The sequence below is a fragment of the Myxocyprinus asiaticus genome, chromosome 38 (assembly GCF_019703515.2).
Source record: "Myxocyprinus asiaticus isolate MX2 ecotype Aquarium Trade chromosome 38, UBuf_Myxa_2, whole genome shotgun sequence".
In the NCBI taxonomy this organism is placed as follows: Eukaryota; Metazoa; Chordata; class Actinopteri; order Cypriniformes; family Catostomidae; genus Myxocyprinus; species Myxocyprinus asiaticus.
In genome coordinates, this window is record NC_059381.1 from 33,250,220 (window position 1) to 33,274,268 (window position 24,049).

At 37.2% G+C, this 24,049-nt stretch overlaps 1 protein-coding gene across 1 annotated transcript in view; it reads right to left on the bottom strand.

Moving 5' to 3' along the window:
- LOC127429348 (55 kDa erythrocyte membrane protein-like) overlaps window positions 1-21,757 on the bottom strand; it is a 36,202-nt gene extending 14,445 nt beyond the window's left edge. Inside the window, exons 1-4 of the mRNA XM_051678331.1 lie at window positions 21,427-21,757; window positions 3,596-3,724; window positions 3,196-3,274; window positions 3,028-3,113 (exon numbers count right to left, since the gene is read on the bottom strand). Of these exons, the coding sequence (XP_051534291.1) occupies window positions 3,028-3,113; window positions 3,196-3,274; window positions 3,596-3,724; window positions 21,427-21,549 (417 nt within the window). The 5' untranslated portion in view covers window positions 21,550-21,757. The remainder of the gene's footprint in view (window positions 1-3,027; window positions 3,114-3,195; window positions 3,275-3,595; window positions 3,725-21,426) is intronic.
- Between the last annotated feature and the right edge of the window lie 2,292 nt (window positions 21,758-24,049).

A 24,049-nucleotide genomic window follows, 5' to 3' on the forward strand; every position in this document is an offset into this window, starting at 1 on the left:
ATTGAACTTCAAATACGTTGAAATATTTGTGCGACTAGACCGAATGTGACCGCTCGACTGATGTGATGTATTCATTCAAAACTATGAGCACGAAGTGAGAAACACTGACAGTTTATGTCCAAAACTTTATTATAAATGCCTTCTACTTCAACCGATTGGACAGTTATGAAGTCAAAAATGATAATTCACGTTGCAAATATATATATATATAAATACAAAAGGCTTTTGTAATTAAATGTGTACATCTCATTAATTTCTACACTGACCTTCATATTTAAATCATATCTATGAATTTCTACTCCCTATTTGCTGAATTATTTTTGTTGTTGTTGGGCAACTATTAATTATAATAATAACTATAAAACCAGCAATGAAAATGATGAAAATAATAATGATAATACAAATAATTGAATCTGAGCAAATGTTAATTATGAGTTTCATCTGCTCAACAGCAAGGTTTTGCAGCAAACCTCAGAAAACAATTCACAAAACAAACAACATTACTAACTTTCTTCAAAACTTATTTAGATTTTTATTTTTTATTTTTTTATCTTTCTTAATGTCTCAAGGGGCTGGGTGCTCTGACATCGCAATTCGTGAGTGCCTTCTCCCATACAACAAACATTGCGTGACTGTGGCAACGTTGTTGCAAAATTAAATGATGTGGTTACACGTCTCAAGGCAGTTCTGAAGTGAAATGTCCACTGTATGGCGCTAAAAGCGAGTGAAATGTCCTGAATAGATGAAGTTTTAAATGTTAATGTTTTATCGAGATTAAAATCAACAAAACCGACCTCCCTACCCTAAACCTTAAACCTAAACCTAACTGATAGTGTCAGAAAAAGCAAATGTGACATGAAAACAATTTCTGAAGAAACCATATCATTTTTTGGTGCTTCTATGACACTTTTGGCTCACGTGTCATCTCACGTGCTCTTCAGGACCCCGGTCCTTTGTATTGCATATGCAACACTTGTATATATAGTTAGTTATGTGATGCAAACGTTAAAATTAGTTATCCGCTATTGTAAAAGTGTTTTTATGTTATAAGATTGCATTGTGTGCGGAACAGGGTGACAAGTAAGTGTTTATGAACTGATAATCTGCTGTTTTACTCGTGATTTGAGTGAAAGGGGATAAAAGTTATTGCTGTTTTAGTGCCTCTATTGTTCATTCCACCAGGAAAATTCTGTGATATGTACAACAGGCCACATAAAAATCATTTTGCAAAAATGTAGTTATTGTAACATGATTCTATGACCAGGTTGTGAATGCCACTGGGGGAGAAATATGACAGTCATCAGAGACAGTAAAAAGGTGATTTAACAAACCAATTGAATTTAACAAAATCTCCTATCTTGATTTCATTCTAGCTATAGGAAAAAAGTTCCTTTTTACTTTTATAATACTTAAGTACAATTTAATGTGAATACTTTTTACTTTCACTCAAGTATGTTTTTGGCTAGATACTTGGACTTTTACTTGAGTAAAATTTTCACTCAGTATCCATACTTTCACTTAAGTATAATATCTGAGTATTTTTACACCCCTGAAAATTGGTAGAATGGTTCCAAATCCCTACCACTACTCAGGTGCACACACACACCCCCATCCGACCCTAGGTTGCGCTATTATTCTCACTTTTAGGTTTTCGCAAAAATCTTCACAACCGTATGGGCTACAATCAAAACGGTTATCTCCGGTTTGAGTTCCGTCTATAAATTTCATCCATTTTAAGTTTTCTGAGAAACTTAATTTGTCATACTCCTGGTAGACCATTGCAGTGGCAGAGCTAGGGGGTGACCAGGGGTGGCTGTGGCCATCATGGACCGAAGCCTGGTCACCCCATTGGCCAAACAACTTACAATTGCCATATTGTTCATTTTTTGTCTTGGGCACAATTTAGTTTGGAACCGTCTCTGTACAACCGCAACACATAGGAGACGCATAGACTGATCACTGGCCCCTGCCCAGCCACCCCTGTAAAAAACTCCTGGCTCCGCTACCATTGACGAATAAAAATTGTTTACTTTTTGTCATGAGGGTCTCTAGATAATACATGCAAAATTTCATGCAAATCGAACAAACGGTCTAGGAGGAGAAAACTCAAAATGGTTGTCGGAATGCCTACAACGTAGAGTACTTATTAATGAAATGACCAAAATGAGCAATTAAATGAATGCTCCTGACAGATCTATTCTTTCAAATTTGGCAATTTTGGTCATTTTCTCCACTTTTCCAAACTACTCGGACCTGGATAATTGACACTTCTGTATATATATATATATATATATATATATATATATATATATATATATACAGAATTTTTTCTGTATGGCATTTTTTTTTAACGCCATCAACGCATTTATTCAGTGTTCACTACTCAGTGTGATATCTGTTTTTATTTTGCATGACAGAAGAAAGAATGAGACTTTTTTGCATTACGGTAATGAGAATTTAATGGCAAAGTGGGTTTAATTGTTGTGAAAATAATGTAACAATGGCAAAAAAAATTTAAAAGCAGTTATGTAGTGCTTTGTCACGCTACCTGTTGGAAAAAGTAGCTTGTTACTGGAAAAGCTATAATATTTTGAAATCAGTGCAACACTGTCAAGCTACTGTAAAATGCAGTAAAGTTAGTAATGTCGCTAATTTTAGTTAGTTACTCCCCAACACTGCCCTCAGTGCGTTTACATACACAGTTATAATCAAGTTAAGATGTCAAGGACATCGGCTGAGGAAGTGTTAAATACCCGCCGCCTATCAACTTCGTCTTTTGCAGCACGTGCACAACGGCGAGGCCGAGTGTGGTCCGATTAACGTGCCTACATGCTGGTCACAGCAGAAATACAATCGCATTATCTAAGTCTTTTAGTAAGACTTCACAAAAATTGGACTAGTGTTTACATGACGTTTAAAAAAGACAAATTATTCTTAAGTCTAACTGTAACTGAACTTTTAATGTGCATGTAAATGGACACTGACTGTGGACAATAGACTGGGTCCAGAGATGACACTTAAACTCACCAAAATCTTCTGCAGCTGGTCTACACTTTGATTTGACACGCTTTTGCCATTGATCTCTGTGATTTCATCTCCTTCATGTAAGGAACCTGCCCAAAAGAACACCAATGTGTGTGAACAGCAGTGATACAGTGAGCTGTATAGAAATGGAACGAAAAGAATTCACTGTACCTTGTTTGTGTATCATCCCTCCATGCAATATTCTCGCCACTGTACACCTCTGTTTTTCATTTAGCTTAAGAGTTACACCCTGAAAAGACACAGGACACACATTTACGGCACAAATTTACACTTAAGCTGTTCAGAGACTTTTTTTAAAGTTACATGTCACATTAGTTTGGACAAAAGTGTTCAGGTGGGTGTCACAAAATATGTAAAAAATAATAATAATAAATAAAAATAAAAATATATACTGTAAATAACACTATCCTTTTTGAAAAATAGTAACTATTTTTCTTCCCTTCAGCAATGTAAGTTATGAGTATGAAGTGGTATTTCATCGTCAGTGAACTTTGGGAACAAATTACACAGGAGTAATATGTAGTATGTAAAAATGAATGAAGAATAATACCAGTGGCTCAGAGGGGTGTTTCTCAAAGGCCACCTCTCGCATCTTGGTTACGTCTTTGGCATTCATGTGACCGCCGCTGCCGTTGGTGTACACTTCCTGTCCTTTGCTGTCGTATGTCTGCATGGCGGCCTGCAAATGTAAACACAAAACACATTAACTCAGTATAACAGGAACTGTGCCTTTCAGATCCTAATAATTAGCTTCGTCTCAGCTAAATCCATGTATGTGTGACATAATATTAGAGATGATTAATCATTTTCATGTACTCACACGGTGCTCATCTCTGTGTTTAATGTGAAATGGTTTATAAACAAAAGTTAACAACAAATTATTTCTTTTTCTATGTGTTAAAAAAATAATTGTAAGGAGGAGAATTAACAAATCAATGTGGACATCTGTTCTGGGTTAACGATTAAACGCTCACATTGTAACACTTCATTAAATCTTGCATTGATGAAAAATGGACTGAGCTACAACTGACATGGTTGGCATGGTTATGTTGTCTGAAGAGAGGGCTTGAATTCAAAGAACTCAGCTGAGATGTTTAAATGAACCTTCTGAGATGTTAAAAGATTCCCGTTAAATAGAATGGTCCAATGCAAAGTTCTTATGGGGGAAGAATTAATCTGCACTGTAAGAGAAACAGTTTGGTACTTGGGTGTTTTCTTCAACTTTCTTTCATGTCCCAGGGGTTTGATTTTTATTAAAGGGATACTTCACCCAAAAATGAAAATTCACTCATCATTTATTCACCCTCATGCCATCCCAGATGTGTATGACTTTCTTTCTTCTGCAGAATACAAATGAAGATTTTTAGAAGAATATTTCAGCTCTATATGCCAATACAAGGCAAGTGAATGGTGCTTTAATCAATGTCTTCTGAAGCGATTCAGTTGGTTTTGGGAGAGAACAGACCAAAATATAACTCCCTTTTCACTATACATCTTGCCATTGACACATGTGCAGAGTGCTAGATGGCTCTGTGGGAAGTGTAGCTTGAAATCATGATCACCAAGGAGACTGCTGATGTCTAGATTTATAGTGAAAAAGTACTTATAAATTTGGTCTGTTCTCACCCAAAACCAACTTGATTGCTTCAGAAGACATTGATTAAACCACTGGAGTCATATGGATTACTTTTATGCTGACTTTAACTCTTTTTTTTTGGAGCTTTTGGAGTTCTGGTCACCATTCACTTGCATTGTATGGACCTACAGAGCTGAAATATTCTTCTAAAAATCTTTGTTTGTGTTCTGCAGAAGAAAGAAAGTCATACACATCTGGGATGGCATGAGGGTGAGTAAATGATGAGAGACTTTTCATTTTTGGGTGAACTAATTCTTTAAAATGAACAGATTTAAAAAAAAAAAAATTAAAAGAAGTTAACATTAAAATGGCCTTGGAAGCTCTTTATCAGGCCTTCATCGATTATTTTTGGTACTTTTCAAATTCCTTTTATGTACAGATTTTGTTGTTTTAACCTTGTCCCAGACCCAGACTTTCAATATTAAACTATGAAAATTCATTATAAATATACAAATTATTACGTTTAAAACTAATTTATGATATTCTAAACAAAGAGTGAAATAAACAAAACATTTCAACACTTACTGTGTGAAAAATTTTTAAACTGTGTCTGTCCCACTGTTGTGGCATCACTTCCACCACATCAAACAATTTTGCCGCAAGTTTTTTTTAGGCGTCATTTGCAATCAAGCTGTACTTTTGCAAAAAGTGTGAAAATATTATTTAATTGTGTACATTTAAGATACATAAAATTTTAGCTATGAAATCAGCCTTAGCAAGACAAAGGAATTGAGCATTTTATTTCAAAACATTAAAAATGTCATTTCTATCAGCGTCATTTCCAGCACAGAATTCTATTGAACACAATACAGAATTTGAGATGTTTTAACAATACTATATTATCTAAATATCCACAGAGCTTCCACAGAGAAGTTGAAGAAACACCCAGTTTTACTGTTTCCCTTATTCATGCATTGAAGTATTTATTTAAAGGGATAGTTCACCCCAAAATGTTCTCATCATTTACTCACCCTCATGCCATCCCAGATGTGTGACTTTCTTTCTTCAGCAGAACACAAACACAGATTTTTAGAAGAATATTTCAGCTCTGTTGGTCCTTGCAATGCAATTTAATGGTGATCAGACCTTTAAAGCTCCAAAAAAATCACATAAATGTAGCATAAAAGCAATCCATATGACTCCAGTGGTTAAATAAATCTCCACTTTCACTTTCACTTCCACATTTTGAAAGTGAAAGTGGAGATTTATAAAAAAAAGTACTTGAATATTTATTTGTTTCTCACCCACAACTATCATATCGCTTCTGAAGATATGGATTTAACCACTGGAGTCATATGGATTACTTTTATGCTGCCTTTATTTGCATAATAAATTTGGAGCTTCAAAAGGTCTTTTCACCATTCACTTGCATTGTATAGACCTACAGAGCTGAGACATTCTTCTAAAATTCTTTGCTTGTGTTCAGCAGAAGAAAGTCATACAAATCTAGGATGGCATGATGGTGAGTAAATGATGAGAGAGTTTTTATTTTTGGATGAACTATCCCTTTCAGTATAAAGCTGTTTAGTTTCCTATGGGTTTTTGTACTGGAGGTTTTGGATTTATGAGTAAAATAAAGTCTGTGGTTAAAATTACTTGAAGACACGTTCCCGTCTTGTTCTACAACATAAATTACACACAGTCATTATGAACCGGCTGTGTTTTTAAAAAATTATAGTTCAGGACTACCTGTTACTGAAACCAGTCCTCATTTATTGTGCATGAGCTAAGGGATGTCACAGAGATGCTTAACTTGTCAATCATCTTCAAATGTACAGTCGTTTCAGTCATTTCAATCATGCTACAAAAGCATGCCACAACAATTCCAAATCTCACTTTTACAACCCTTTTAACAAGGATTTATTAATAATGGCTCTTACGTCTTGATGTTCAGCTAATGTATTACAATGCATGCATCATCATAGCTCAGTACAAAGATTACAACACTCTTATGACTACCATTACATGATCGGGACTTTAGACCTTGGCTTTGAGATGATCTTTAAGACGTGACGATTTACAAAGGGGCTGACATCAGGTTTTGATGACCGGCTCAATCTGGTGTCAGCTATATATTGTGATGAAGTATGCTGTTTTGCACTGTGAACTCCACTGTTTCCATGAGGTTTCCACATAGTTTGTAATCCCTGACCACTTCCATTGGCACATAAAGCCTATTACTAACATTAGGATTAGGTTCACATAAACATAAACCAAAACTGACTGACAGACAGATAGATAGAAACTTCATCTCGCGTCTCGAGACCCCTGCATTCTGTTTCAATCTACTGCACTACGTCCAGTTGTTTTGAACATAACACGCCATTCTATGTGAACGCCTCAAAAGCAATGGTTGATCGCAGTGTGGTGGATATGACACTAAATCAGCCAATTATACAGGTCTTTCTAAACATGGACTAGTCGACTAGTAGTTCAGACAACCTATCAAGCTGATTATGAAAATATTTAGATTTGCACATCCCTTGTCCGTGAGAGCAGTACTCAGAATTAAAAAGCCAGTAACGTGCCCGGGATGCAACTGGGTCCATTAGTCTAAGAACCAAGATAACAGGACAAATGGGGAATACCTGGAAAATCACATTAAGGAAATCCAATCATGCAAAGTGCTTTAGTGCTTCCTGATCTTATGGATTCTCAGCAGACACACATTACACATGTGATCCTGAAGTGCCTGTTCTCTCACAAGCATTCACACTTAATTCAATCCAGTATAAATATAGCATCTGGGTACATCAGACTCAGAAGAACAGGTGCAAATGTACTATCTGATACTATCTTAAAGGGATAATTCACCCAAAAATGAAAATTCTGTCATCATTTACTCACCTTCAGGTTGTTCCAAACCCATATGACTTTCTTTCTTCTGTGGAACTCAATAGATGTTAAAATGTTAGCCACCATTCACTTTCATTGTATCTTTTTTCCATACAATGAAAATGGTGGCTGAGGCTTTCAGACCCTAACATATAATCAAACATCTCCTTTTGTGCCCCACGGAACAAAGATTTGTGTGTGAACTTACTCTTAAATGCCCTAAACAAGAGTTGTCACTTAGAAATTTAACTGCCACAATTGCTGCTGGTCAAACCTGTCTGTGGAGCAAAACACTGCTTTGTGTTTCATGCCACACTTCTTTTTAAAGTTGAAAATACCAGTCTGATCTCATTATTTTTCATAGGTGTTCATGCATTTCATATACACTAGGGCATACACGCTACTTCAGGGCATAAAGCTGCCTCGTAGAGGTAGAAGAGATGTTCTGAACCGGGGACAGCTTGCTCTTTTCCCAGTTGACCCAAAGCCCTAGACGGCTGAGGTGCGTGAGCACCAGGTCCCTGTGTGCACACAGCAACTCTCGAGAGTGTGCTAGAATCAGCCAGTCATCGAGGTAGTTGAGTATGCGGATGCCCACTTCCCTTAACGGGGCAAGAGCTGCCTTTGCGACCTTCATGAAGACGTGAGGGGACAGGGACAGGCCGAAGGGAAGGACCTTGTACTGATACGCCCGGCTGTCGAAAGAAAACCGTAGGAAGGGTCTGTGTCGAGGTAAAACCGAGACGTGAAAGTACGCATCCTTCAGGTCTACTGCCGCAAACCAATCTTGACGCCGGACGCACGCCAAAATGCGCTTCTGCGTCAGCATCTTGAACGGAAGTCTGTGTAAGGCCCAGTTCAGAACTCGCAGGTCCAAGATTGGCCGCAACCCCTGCTTTTCTTTGGCACGATGAAGTAAGGGCTGTAGAACCCTTTCCTCATCTCGGCTGGAGGGACAGGCTCTATCGCGCCCTTGCGCAGAAGGGTCGCAATCTCCGCACGCAGGATGGCGGCGTTCTTGCCCTGCACCGAGATGAAGCGGACGGCGCTGAACCGGGGCGGGCGCCTGGTGAACTGAATCGCATAGCCGAGCCTGGTCCTGGCCAGCCACCGCAATGGTCATCCGACCATAAACAGCACCAAAGTTACCATAACCTATATGTTATAACAGAACATTTAAATCATCCACAGAATTATCATTTCCACTGTGTGCAGTCTCCTGAGTTAAAATAATATCACCTTAGTGAATTATTTAGTAAATAAAGAATTCATCAGCTTAATGGCAAAATTCTGCATAAATATAAATAAAGACTACATTTTGAAATGTATTTGTATGTTTTGCCTCTCTATATGTTATGTTATTTTAATCAAGTAATGATTTGTCAAAAAGTAATTTACTACATTCAGCATGAAACAAAAACATTGCAGGAGTGAAGGAAGCAGTAAACTCTCAGCTTGTACATCTTCCCCACTGTGGATTATGGGCAATTAATCATCGTCGAGTGTACATCAAATGTACACTCAAAATTATAGTGCATTGTGGGTAAGAATGAGTGAACAAAAGTAGAGAACAAGTGGCTCACTTAGAATTCAGACACTCCTACAAAATGGCGTTCACTCGAAATAATGCACTATATAGTGGATAGGGGGTGTTTTCAGAGACAGCAAGTGTTCCGCGACTGGCGTTGAAATGTTTCCAAATCTCTCTTCTTATTGACAAATTCATCTAGATCTGGCAAGAGCCCTTGAAGGGATAGTTCACCCAAAAATGCAAATTCTCTCATCATTTAAGCACCCTCGTGCCCGATGTGTATGACTTTCTTTCTTCTGCAGAACTCAATGAAGATATTTAGAATAATTTCTCCGCTCTTTTGGTCCATACAATGCAAGTGAATGGGTACCAACATTTTAAAGCTAAAAAAATATCACATAAGTCAGCATAAAAGTAATCCATAAGACTCCAGTTGTTAAATCAATATCTTCAGAAGTGATATGATAGGTGTGGGTGAGAAACAGATCAATATTTGTCATTTTTTGTTAGACATTCTTCTCCCTGCCCAGCAGGGGGCAATATGCAGAGTAGTCTAACAAAAGACTATTTTGTGTCTAACAAAAAATGACAAATATTGATCTGTTTCTCACCTACACCTAACATATCACTTCTGAAGATCTGGATTTAACTACTGGAGTCTTATGGATTACTTTTATGATTACTTTATGTGTTTTTTGGAACATAAATTTTTTTGGCACCCATTCACTTGCATTGTACTGACCTACAAAGATGAAATATTCTTCTAAAAATCATAATTTGTGTTCTGCAGAAGAAACGCAGTCATACATATCTGGGATGGCATGAGGGTGATTAAATTATGAGATCATTTTCATTTTTGGGTGAACTATCCATTTAAAGTGATAGCTCAGCCATAATTTAATATTCTGTCATCATTTTCCAACCCTCATTTGTTCCAAACCCATGTGACCTTCTGTGGAACATAAAAGATGTTAGACAGAATGTTAAAGACTGACAGTCTCATCACCATTCACTTTCAAAATATGGAGAAAAAAAAAAAAACACATTCACTGAAAGTAAATGGTGACCAAGGCTAACATTCTGTCTAAAATCTCCTTATTGTGTTGCATGGAAGAAAGAAAGTCATATGGGTTTGGAACAACATGATGGTGAATGATGACAGAATTTCCATTAATAATAATAATAATTCTGTAATACATGCTAAATGTGTATTATGTAATGGAATGTATGAATGAATGAACATTACATTTATATAGCATTTTTCTGACACTACAACCAAAGCGCTTTACACAGTGAACAAGGGACTCTCCTCAACCACCACCAGCAATTTAGCAATTAAGAATGTAGGGTAGATAATGTCCATTATGTCATTTGTGAAAGTAAAGAGTTACTCACTACTTGAGTACACTTTTAATTGGATAATTTCTTACTCTTACTCAATTATTTATATTAGTACTTTTATTCTACTTGAGTTGTTATTTTTTTTAAAGTAACTGTACTTTTACTTGAGTACAGTTTTTGGCTACTCTACCCACCTCTGCTGCCAATAGGTCAGTATTGTACATTTTAGTGTCTATGTAATCCTAAGTAAATGTACTGTATGTGTGCTAGAACCACAAACACAAACATGAGAATTCGGAGAATGTTCACACAGTTCATAGTGACTATGTCTGTCAAACTTCAAATAGGACAAAAAGTATTATAAAAGCACCATTAAAGTAGTTGTGCATTATATTTGATATCTTCTGTGCAAGTGTGAATGAGGTTTGAGAGCTAAGTATATAGCTAGATATAAGGGATGCACTGATATGGAATTTCTGGGCTGATACTGATAACCCATAATTCACAGCACGTTGTGGCAAATACTGATAACTGATATTTTAAAAAGGTTTTCATTTTTAATCCTTTAATCTGGAACTGCTAGCTAATTCATTATAAATTCCCTTTTGAAAAATAGGTGTCATTTAAAAGCTTGGAATTTGGACTTGCTGCTATTTAAGGTTTGACGGATGTAACATGAACCAGAAATGTGCCTATATTACAGATGAATGCTGATTTGAATGGCAAATAAATGACAATACTCTTGCATAAATTTTATGGTGCCCATTTATTTGAGTGTTTATTGTAATCCTGATGACTCGGTCACAGAGAGAGAATGAAGTTCTTCCAGCTGCCAGAATCAGAATCAGAATCAGAATCAGAATCAGAATGAGCTTTATTGCCAAGTATGCTTACACATACAAGGAATTTGTCTTGGTGACAGGAGCTTCCAGTGTACAATACAAAAACAATACAAAAACAGCAGCAAGACATAGATAATAATAAAAAATACAAAAAAAAACTAATTATACACATACGTACAGACACACACATACATACATACACATACACATGGGTAGTGCAAATCTAATACAATCTGTTATGTACAGTGTAAATACAAACCTGTTATGTACAGTGCAAATGTTATTTTTTTTTTTTTTTTTTTTCAGAGGAATGAAATGGCAGAAGAGGTTGGATGTGTTGGACAAATATAAGAAAGACTAAACTGTGTATTGCACATAATTATTGCTCAATGGGGCAATTTAACTGTTCATGAGATGGATAGCCTGAGGGAAAAAACTGTTCCTGTGCCTGATGGTTCTGGTGCTCAGAGCTCTGAAGCGTTGGCCAGAAGGCAACAGTTCAAAAAGGTAGTGGGCAGGGTGAGTGGCGTCCAGAGTGATTTTTCCAGCCTTTTCCAGCCGTTTAATAATGCATTAAACCAAAATTATTAACAGCATGTAACGAACATTAAACAACAAAACACTCAATACTAACACTAATCTCAGTATACATGGCGTAATATTTATGCTAGCAGCCAGACTGCAAGTACAGTGGAGGTTTGTGTGTGTTATGTAAGTGTGCTCATGCCTGTCTCATTCACAGACGCTTGTTACAGCGCTCATCTGTAACAGTTCCACTGTATAACTTATAAAATGTGAACACAACAATCATAATGGGAATAGATAACATCATACAGATCGAATAGTCATGAGTCATAATGTTAGAAAACTCTCAACTTGTAAATCATAACAAGCACATTAATTTCACTCGCAAAATTTTGTTTTAAGTCATCTCGAGTCACTCTGTGAGAATTATTTCAACATCTCTGCATCTTGTTACATTGTTTTGGACTTGTTTTTATCACAAGCTGTTCTGTAAGTAACAATGTGCTATTTCCCACATTCCGTTTATGTTTCATGAAGTAATAAGCAAAAATTATCGCCACCAAGTAACATACAGTACATACATGTTTTTGTCACATTTTTGTTTATTGCCTCATGAAACAAACAGAATATGGGAAATGGCATGTTGTTACTTAAAGCAGATGACTAAAATGTAACCAAAACAATGTAACAAGATGCAGAGATGTTGAAATAATCATCACGGTGGGTCACGAGCTTGGCTCTCACTCACAGAGACGTTGTGTGTGCGCACGCACACTGTTGCTTGTGGCTGCCCGAGTCCCTGCCTGAAGAAAAGACACTGTAGGCAGTCAGAGATTCTCAGCCACAAGCAAATAAACCGTCACAAATTATCGGCGAAAATATCGGCGGTAATTCCATTGTCGACGTGATAATATTATTTTGATTTTCCCAGTTATCGGCCAATAATATATCGGTCGCATCCCTACTGAATATCAGTTTATACCACTCACAAAGCTATCGTACTACTTCAGAAGACTTGGAACATGTGTCATGGACTACTTTTATGATGCTTTTTTGTCCTTTTTGAGCTCTGCTACTGTTGTACAGAAAAGAGCAGCTTAGATAATGCAAAATATATCATATGGCCTTGAAGAGTACATTTTCCAGATCGGTTCAGAACCAGGAACCACATTATGTCTTGTGTAACAAACCAGTTGATACCAAAGCCTGGAGTTGAAACATCAGCAAAGCCTCCAGTGAGCTCACTTACTGCTGACAGAGCTGTCTTCATTAGAGGGAAGTCACATGTCGATATAGGAAACAGCCAAACATCCTGACCAAAGGTTGCATGCCACGATTGGGCTTGATAAAACATCAATGCACAGATCAGCTAAAGAGAACTTACTAATGTGTGTCCATGCAGATAAACTGGTTGATTAAGGTCTTGTGACATCAACACTTCAAGTAGAATGATTTCAATGCAGAATTCAATGTATAATAATCGTGTGACTGAGCTGGACCAGTTTGATACAATGGCCAGAGGTTATATTCTCAGATCAGAAATATTGATCGTAATAGAATCGTAATAGTAAGACCATCTCTGATTGCTGCACTATGTCTACTGTACTTCCTACTTTGGAGTATCACTGAGTCAGGACTATCATGTGACTCAACAGACAAAGAAAATCACCTGATTTCAGACCAGTTTCACTGAGCGACTTGAGCAGTTTTACTTCAGCCTGTTTTTCACTACTGAACTCTGCCACAAAGAGGAACCATAGCAATATCCAAGACAAAACACTGAATCATTTGAAATCCTTTATCAGGTACTACCTTCTGAAATGTATCCCTTCAAAACGGGGGCACAGGAAGGATCTAGAAAGTGGCGAGGACACATTATAAACCTTATCATCCTTGCTCATGAATATTATTTAGGTGACGTAACATTTGCTGAAAGCAGGGATGCACGATACAAAATTTGTTTCCAATTATTTAGAACAACATCTGCCAATACGGAGTTTAGTTTGACTATTTTACAGCGTCTCTAGTCATAAGTGCTGTGTTTTTAGGATGCTGTGTCAAGTTAAACGTAGTTTGAAACTTTGAAATGTGTGTCTCGAGATCCCCGTGTTCTGATCGTCATGGTCCATCTGTCTTGAGTGCAAAAGTGCATCTGTGGAAGGCTGAGCTGCCTACTCATTGGTTTGATGAGGCAAGATTGGCAAGAGTTCTTCTTTATTCACATTAATTGAATTCTCAATGATGATGCTTGTCTCGTTTTAGCTGAAGCAGCCTCTGCTGAAAAGCATGTAAGTGGGCACAAGCCTTGTGTTCAAAAACAGCTAGATGCAGCAGAATGAAATGGAACAGAACAGTCCCGAGATGCTTTAAAAGTTAAACTATTTGAAATCAGCACAAAATCTTAAAAAATGAAGCGCTCATGGCGTGAGACACTGAAAAACAGTACGCAGGGTTTCTTTCTTTATTTTTATTTTTTTCAATTTGGAATGCCCAATTCCCACTACTTAGTAGGGCCTTGTGGTGTCACGGTTACTCACCTCAATCCAGGTGGCAGAGGGCAAGCCTCAGTTGCCTCCGCTTCTGAGACCACCAATCCGCGCATCTTATCACGTGGCTCATTGTGCATGACACCACAGAGACTCCGCATGTGGAGCCTCATGCTACTCTCCGCGAATTACCACGGGCCCCATTGAGAGCGAGAACCACTAATCGTGACCACAAGGAGGTTATCCCATGTGACTCTACCCTCCCCAGCAACCGGGCCAATTTGGTTGCTTAGGAGACCTGGCTGGTTTCACTCAGCACACCCTGGATTCGAACTTGCGGCACCAGGGGTGGTAGTCAGCGTCAATACTCGCTGAGCTACCCAGGCCCCCTAGCAGGGTCGTGAGATTTATTCTATCATAAGTACAAATGACCAATTAGAAGGATATAACTGTATATTTGCAATGTTTGGGGCAGTGACCTCAGTCGAATCTTGTTAATATCTCCAGGTTTATGTAAACGACCTTAAGTAAGAGGCTGCATTTCTCTGACGTTAATTATTAGTTGTACAATTACAATAATCCATCAATGCTGCAAATTGTTCTTTTTGGACAATGTCTTTTTACGTAGCTTTGCATGCGCTAGCTCCATGCATAACCATGCTAATCTGAATGCAATCCAATCTCTGGACATAATCATTTCAGAGTGGCAGTCCCAAGTAGGGTTGCCACCCATCCCGTAAAATACGGGATCGTCCCGTATTTAAAGATAAAATGATGCGTCCAGTATCGAATCAAAATGGGACGCAGTTTGTCCCATATTTAAGCTGGTCCAGTGGCGTCACCACTAAATTATTCAAGATCATTAATTTAACCTTGATATTCGTTGGAAATTGTGCCTACGGTGGGTAAGGGACCATCTGAAAAGTCCTCACATTGTGCTAAAACTGTGGAGGGTGTAGTAAGGGACCATCTGAAAACTTCAGCCCGCCTCACCAAATTACAAATATTGGGCTATAGATATTAAGTCGCTATATTATAAGCATATAAACATAACTAGATTAATTAAGTACCTATTAATTTATTCTGCCAAATAATAATATTTCATTATTATTAAAAAATTATATGATTATCGTCATGATGCGTCCTTTTCATCTCATCTTTTTTATCGTTGATGAAATAAAATAAAAAAACCTGCATCAACACTTTCGTCATTTAAACATGTACAGATTTATCTTCCCCTCTGAAGCAAACAAGCAAATCCAAACAAGAGAACACCCACAGGCAGTCAAGGAGATACACAGTGCAATGCAGATGAGCAAAAAAAGTGAGGTAGAATAATGAAGGCTGATTTTTGCACTATGTTGACTCTCCAGTCTCTTGCCATGGGGAATAAAGAATACTACTGGTCTATGAAGACTTCACTAAGTGAAGATAAGTCAAAACAACTCTAAGTTTTAGGCTGTGTCATCTTCAAAACCATGTGTATGCCAAGATGCCTGATAGGCCTATGCAATCAATTTACAAAACTGCCTGCCTTGAGGACAATTGGTTTATTAAGTCAACCATTACTAGTATTATTGATCATAATACGGTTTAGGGTTTGGGTAAGGGGTTAGACTTCATGGCTGGGTTTACGTTTAAGTTCAACTAAGGAAAAATGGCTTAACATCATTCGTTGGTTTGTATATTTTTCTCTGTGGGAGTAAAAGTCAAAGGATTTTGTACAAGCCAACTCATACAATTTCACCATCTCATTATTTTATTCTGAGTTGTCTTGAGACAGGGTTGGTAATGCTAGCTTTTAATAGTTTACACATAGGGAATAACTAAATTCAACGTGGACCAGCTACACATAAGCGCACAACAAATTCTTCACAGATTCTTTTCACATACAATCAGCCTTATCTGAAAAGGGAAGCTTCAACCTTTTATCTAAAGCAAACAAAATGCCAGGGACACTGTGTTTTACACAAGCAGCTTCAAACGGTTCTCTAGACATCCCTCCTTTATCTGCAGAGAAAATTATGGCTTCTATTAATAGAATGCTTGTGCTCTTCAGCTTGACTAGTGAAGCAACATAGTCTATGACTTAGAGTGGGCAGCTGCCAGCAAGCCAGCACCCACATCCCACATTACTAAGTTGAATCAACACCCCTGTCAGCAAATGTTGATAATGCCCAGGTGTGGTATTCTGATGAATGAATCAGAATGCGTGAAGTATACTTTTTTTTTTTTTTTTTTAAAGATGCCCATTAAAATGTTTTAGGTGCCGGCATCTATGCTTAATTACCAACTGCAATAAAAACCATAAGTTCCTTAGTAGTTTTCTTCTTGATTATCTGCCTATTCTTCAATGTGGATGCATGTGATAAATGATGCTTACTGTTTGAAAAAAATGAGAGTGGCCACAAGATGAAACATAATGCAATGCAAAACCAACACAATTTATGACTTGTAATCTAGCAATTGATCACATCTAACAAAATACTAGGGCTGCCGATTTAAAATGTTAATTCAGTGCTAATAATTGTATAAAAAATAATGTATTAAATTTTTTTACAGTTATTCCCCTAGGCTTTAATTTTCCAACCATCGGAACAATTCATGCTTGAAGTACCAGGGGGCAGTAAGCGCAACTCCATCTCTTTAGACAATAAAACACAGCTCAAGATGAGTTCTAAGTTCAAACTATGTTTAACTTCACACAGGTCCTAAAAATGCTGTTTATGACGCGGCGCACACAAAATGAGATGCTCCAAAAAAGCCCTGGTATTTTAAAAGAGTTACTGACCTTGATACAGTCATGAGGGCTCTCTGTGATGTTATTTTCTGTTTTATGGTTTTGTTGTCAAATGACAACATAATGGCTCCTTTTTATGTTGGTTATAGCACTCTGACTTAGATTTGGTGGATAAAAGTTTTTATTTTTTATTAAATAAGTATTAATAATATTTTAAAACAAGTCTTCTCTACTGAAACTATTTTAAGGATTTTACAAACTTATGACAAGTCCTACTAAAAGTGAGATGGAGAAATTGTACAGAGGTAGGCTCATACAAAAATGTACGACTTTTACTCCAATAGGGAAAAATAAATGAACCAACGAATGTGTTACTCAGCAAGTATTGATGCTGACTACCACCCCTGGACTCCAGCCAGGTCTCCTAAGCAACCAAATTGGCCCAGTTGCTAGGGAGGGTAGAGTCACATGGGGTAAGCTCCTTGTGGTCGCGATTAGGGGTTCTTGCTCTCAATGGGGCGCATGGTAAGTTGTGCGTGGATCGAGCTTGAGCCTCCCAATGCTGTGAGTCTCTGCGGTGTCATGCACAGTGAGCCACGTGATAAGATGCGCGGATTGACTGTCTCAGAAGCAGAGGCAACTGAGGCTTGTCCTCCACCACCTGGATTGAGGTGAGTAACCGCGCCACCACGAGGACCTACTAAGTAGTGGGAATTGGGCATTCCATAATTGGGAGAAAATGGGTTAAAAAAATTTTTTTTTTAATTCTAACCCCTAACCTAAACCCTAAATCTATTTAAAAGGAAAATTGTTGTGTACCCAGACTGATCTCACAGTGAAATGGGAACCAGTAGGTTGGCATTTCTTTAGGTGAAATCGGCCTGTGCTTATCGAAACTTTGAAACACTGCCCCCAGTGGTCAAAGCGGTAAGTGTTGTTGGGCGTACGGTCATGCGTGAGCTCCATTTTCCGGGTGAAATGTCCACTGAGGGGCGCCAAAAGCGAGTTGTGAAGCGAGTTGTTTTTAGCTATACAGGCTGTAATACAGTAAATAGGAATCCATATTTTATAAACTGATCCCCCCAGCCCAAACCCGAAACCTTACCATCACTGGAGTAAACATTTTTATGTTAGAGAGAAAAAATGCAACCTCCGAATCGCACTTGTTAATGTTTATGCAAACATGATTACTTCCTGGTTTTAATGCAGGAACCAAACCCAGGTCTCCCACACTGATGATGCAACATACATCCAGTTGTGCCACAGGGCAAGGTAAACACATTTGTGCCGATGCAAAAATGCCTGATAGGAGATGGAATTTGTCAGCATTGTCGACATAATGTGGCCGACACTTGTGTACTGAAACTCTCGGAAACAACATGCCGACTTCATGTGTGATCATGTTGGTGAACAATTGAAGAAAGAGACACATCTGGGTTTTTAACGAGCAATGTTAAAAAAAAAATCTACGTTTAACCCCTAACCCAAACCTAAACCTAACCATAAAGTGTAACCTCTTACGGGACCCTAAACCTAACCTTGATTTTAATAAGAAAGTAACTTCTGTGTTCCACGGAAGAAAAAACCCATTGGGGTTTGGAACGAGATGAGGTAAGCGTATTAAAGGTTACTGACATACATTGGTCATTTGTACTGTGTAAGTAAATATGGAATGAGTAACCATATTTGTTCACTGACATTTTCTTTCTTAAATAAAGTGTTGGATAGGAGGCTAGCTAAAATTTGATGCCTGTATTGTATCAATTTAAAATTCTGTTGGTTGATTGGTCGGTCTAAAAGTCTTATCGTATGATATATTATGTTTTCGCTATCTTGTATGAATTATTACAAGTTGTCATGAGACTACGTTGGAATTTTAGCATTTTAATGAGCAAAAAAACATCTGATAGAATTTCAATTCTGAAACTGAAAAATGCTCATTATTCAAAATGTGTATTCACATGATTGTCTGAATGAATTCCATTTTTTTTTCTTTATAAATATACAGTTAAAGTCATCATTGACCCATATCTAAAAAAAATTAGGAAGAGTATTTTCCAACTTACAAATGTTTAGAACAGGCTTTTGAGAAAGAGTGGAACAATTTCTCCAGCTATATAGAGACAGAAAGAGGCATTAAATGTCAAATTCTGACTGAAGTGAATAAAAAAAAAATCATACTAATCCTTTTGTTTTCTATATGCTTTTCACATACCAAACATTCTTAGTGCATGAGTAGTTTCAGTGGGTCCCCATCAAACCATTAGGCAACACAGGCTACTATGACCAAAAAGATCAACCGCAAATATAACTTCTTATGACAAAAACCAAGTTAACAAGTCAATTGTGCCTTCTGCCACTAATCCCATCTTCCTTACAGAGCACTATTGTCAGATCATCAGTGGTGTGAGGAGTTTATCTCAGGAAACATGAAGGCGTAGACTGGCCTTGGTCATTAACCTCTTCACGTGCTAGACCTTCACAACTGGAAATGTTGGAACTAAATGTTCCAGGTCTGTGATCTTCAAAGAGGGATTTCAAACTATTACCAGCACTGTTGATAACAATTCTTTGCATTTTCAGTCAACTTTGTTAAATGAGTTGAAATGGAAAATACCATTGTTTACCAACTTAAGTACAAGTTAATAGAATCACAACTTAACAAGTTAAGTTGGCATGAAATTTAGTTGTGTCAACTCAAATAAGCTAGTTGATACAACTAAACCTTAAAGTCAGTTTTTACAGTGTGTTACAAATGCATAATAAGTGCACTTATTCAAAAACACAAAGGCTTAATTCATGATTTATGTCACAATGCAGCAACAATACTCAATTATAGAGAGATTAAAAGGAGGAATTGTGTCATTTTGCTACTTTTGTGTTTCTATTTATTACTGTAATGACGACTCACTTGTGTTGTCACTTTCCTTGTCGTGTTGATGTCAAAAGAATGCTGCTACTCCGAGTGCTGTCCCAATGTAACTAGTCCTAGTTACCTAAAGTCCTCTACAAAAAGGACGTTTTTTAGGTCTTCATGCTCATTCACAGTATATATCATATAATAAAGCCGTATTACATTTAAACCATACTGAACTTTATGTACAGGTTTCTAATGTTGGCTACTCCTTATTAAAAGCTCCATATGTGTACACTTTACATTAAGGTAAATTTCATAGGCTACTAATGTTGAATATATGTTATTAAGCATTTATAGCATGTGAGGTACAATGGCTCACTATTTGGCCAGTATAGCATGAAAGACCCTTTTTATGCATGTTTGTAAATTCATTATTAGTCATTAATTAACCCTTTATAAACCCTAAACATTAATATAGTGTTTCTTCATGACTGTATTAAACTTTAACATTTGTTGTTGTTGAAAGAACAATATATTGCTAAATTTAGAGAGAAAAACCTGCGTTTATGCTTTTCAGAAAGAAGTGTGTACGTAAAGGGAATTTAACGTGTTACACAAAGTTTATATTTTAATGAAGCCTAACTGGAAACTCCATAACTGGAAAGAGCAATCTTAAAGCAATAACATTTTCTCCAGAAGGTCACATATTGCTGTTGCATAAACATAAATTGGTTGAAAACTGTTCATCATATCAAATTGCTAGAGTGTGACAACAGCAAAAAAAAAAAAAAAAAAGAAAAAAAAAAAGAAAATCCCCCTCAAATGAGCGAAGATCACGTGAAAGAATTTGTTTCTAGTCACAATGGGGGGAAATTACTACCACCACTATATAAAAATTAAATAAACATAGAAATAGTTTGAGAACTGTGTTGTAACGAATTGTGTTCCCCGTCGGAATCTGTTTTCCCCTAGCCCCGATAGGGTATGGGGTTATGGTTAGGGGAAGTAGGGTAGTGTAGGTTAAGGTAGGGTTAGGCTTAGGTTTGTGCATGGGGGAACGCATTCTGACAGCGGCTAATGTTACCGTCAGATACTGTTCCCCCATACAGATCTACTGGGGGGCAACAGATGGGGAAACAGTTAGCCGCGCGCTAGCAGCAATAACGCGACACATACGATTCTACCTGTCATTATGGCGTCACGACGCGTCACGACAAAATAATATTTTATCTATTTAATGCCTTTATATTTAACGCCGTTATGTATGTCATAAAATTGCTGATAAAATTACTGTTAATTATTAATGCAAACCATTTTAATGGAAATTGTCTAAATGTCTGCTGGTATAAAGTGGAAAGTTGTGGTGAGCAGCAGTGAGACGCTGATCTCAAACCGGGTTGCACCAGTCCAGACCAGCGCATCTTCATCCCTTATATAAGAAACTCCAAACGCTGATAAAACTGTCGATAGACATTGTCAACATCCGACAGTCGCGTGTTCATGCTGAAATAAGGAAACGAGAAAAAAAAACACTGGTCGTTTTCTGTAATCGTACAATCAGCGCGCGGTTCCACGCGAAGCCTCTTACCTTGTCTGATTTTGGTTTATTCTTCAGCAGCTGTTCCAGATAGAGATCGGAGAGAGCAGTGCGCGCGCTGTTGACACGCTCGAGAGTGACAGCGGGTTCGTTTTTATTGGAATTTAATGTCATGTTTTACAGTTAGAGGGGGTGGGGATGAAAAAAAAAACAAGAACAATTATCGGGACCGAGTTGGATCTGTTCAAGGTCCGAAAGGGGCCGGTAAGGAGAGCGAAGCGGAGTGATAAGAAAGCTCAAGATAAAGCTTTTAGTCGAAGTCCGGAGTTTGCGCAAGAGACAGGGCACAGCTGACAAAGCACATAAACAAGAGTGTGAGGAGGGGGCTGGCACACCGCAGCTTCGCTTGTGAGTGCGCACTTACGTAGTTACTTTCGTTGACAAACGTAGAGAGAACCTACAGCGCTAGAGAATTTACGACTCCTACTATAGCGACGATTACGCTCATGAATATTAATCAATTAACGCGCAAAAGTCCTAACTGATTGGCTGAAGGAAGGCGTTAGTAGGCGGGATACCAGACAACTGGCGAATCAACGAATCCCAATAAGGAGAAGGCGACAGAACCCCCCCTCCAGGAAATATTCATGAGAAAAGTCTTCGTCGTAGTAGGATTTGCAACCTAAGCAGGGAAGTACAACGGAAGAATAGCTCGGGTTGTTTCCTCAAGAATAAACAGAAAATTATAAAAGAATAGATGCCGAATAGCTGATTGTTGGAATGTTTTTCATAGTTTCTTAGATCCAGTATCCAGTATTTTTATATATATATATATATATATATATATATATATATATATATATATATATATATATATATATATATATGTAGGGTTGGGAAGGTTACTTTTGAAATGTATTCCACTACAGATTACAGAATACACGTTGTAAAATGTAATTTGTAACGTATTCCGTTAGATTACTCAAGGTCAGTAACGTATCTAAATACTTTGGATTACTTCTTAAGCACTGGTAGATTTTTTCACTTGTTTTGACTATGAAAACTCTGCCAGTACAGTAAGACAAAATACACATGTTAAAAATACATTCTCTGAAAAACCTAAATATCTTATGCAGTGTTGTTTCTAAAACAAGATAATTCAAGTTGATCTTGTTTTAAGGATTTTTAGATATTTTTACAGGAAAACAATACAAAAAATATTATCAAGAATACGATTTTTGTCCTAATATCAAAGGTCTTAATAGAATAAAATAAATTATGATCCAACGTAAATTTTCTTGATAAAAAAATATGATCGTTCCTGGTAAGATGTGCTTGTAAAATGGCTAGAAATAGCATTTTATCTTAGCGTAAAGCTGACAGTTTACACAAGGTTTATTTCTATTTCTTTTGCTCCAAACTTACTTCAAACTTACTTCTCTGTCTGCTCGTATGAATGTAACACATCATAAGAAAGTGTTTCACCGCTATTCAAATGCACTTTGGATCGCATCATTTATATGTATAAATGTTTTCCTGTAGTGGAATACAGTTACTTATATTTTGTATATTAAATACGTAACCCCGTTACATGTATTCCGTTACTCCCCAACCCTGTATATATATATATATATATAAACAAAGAATATTAGAACATACGCGAACTACACCTCCTGTTTCATTATAATACCAGTTATAATACCACGCTTTTTCCAATGAGTCAATTTATGATATTGGCAGCAAGCCTGTGTGAAAATCAACAGTGATCTGTTTTCAAGAGCATGTATGCCCCCTTGCGTCCAACAGAAGAAAAAAACATTTTGAGTAGCATGACCTTTGCTTTCTGGAACAATGTACCTCATCCAGCTCTTTTGAGTTTGCTAACTCAGATCTGTTGATAGCACAGTAATTCATTTCAAAGTGAAATGTGCCTAGTGCTGGGTAGATTATCTCTGAATTGTAATCTGATTAAAAATTACATGACTAAAATTGTATTTAGTAACATAAATTACTAATCTCTTGGATTGTATTTTAAAGTAATCTAATAGGATTTATTTTGGATTACCTCTGACCTAACTCTCATTTATTTGATGTCACATGCATTTGAGTAGATAATATATGCCATTTAGTGTTGCTTATGCGTTTAAGAAAACTTTAAGTGATAGTTCACCCAAAAATGAAATTTCTCTCATCATTTACTCACCCTCATGCTGTCCCAGATGTGTATGACTTTCTTTCTCCTGCTGAACACAAACTAAGATTTTTAGAAGAATATTTCAGCTCTGTAGGTCCATACAAAGGAAGTGAATGGTGGCCAGAACTTTGAAGCTCCAAAAATCACATAAAGGCAGCATAAAAGAATCCATACAACTCCAGTTGTTAAATCCATGTCTTCAGAAGCTAATATGATAGATGTGGGTGAGAAACAGATCAATATTTAAGTCCATTTTAACTGTAAATCTCCACTTTCTTCTTTTGTTTTTGGCAATTCACATTCTTTCAGCATATCGCCACCTACTGGGCAGAGAGGAGATTTATTGTACACTTGCATTGTATGGACATACAGAGATGAAATATTCTTCTAAAAATCTTTGTTTGTGTTCAACAGAAGACAGAAAGTCATACACATCTGGGATGACATGAGGTTGAGTAAATGATGAGAGAATTTACATTT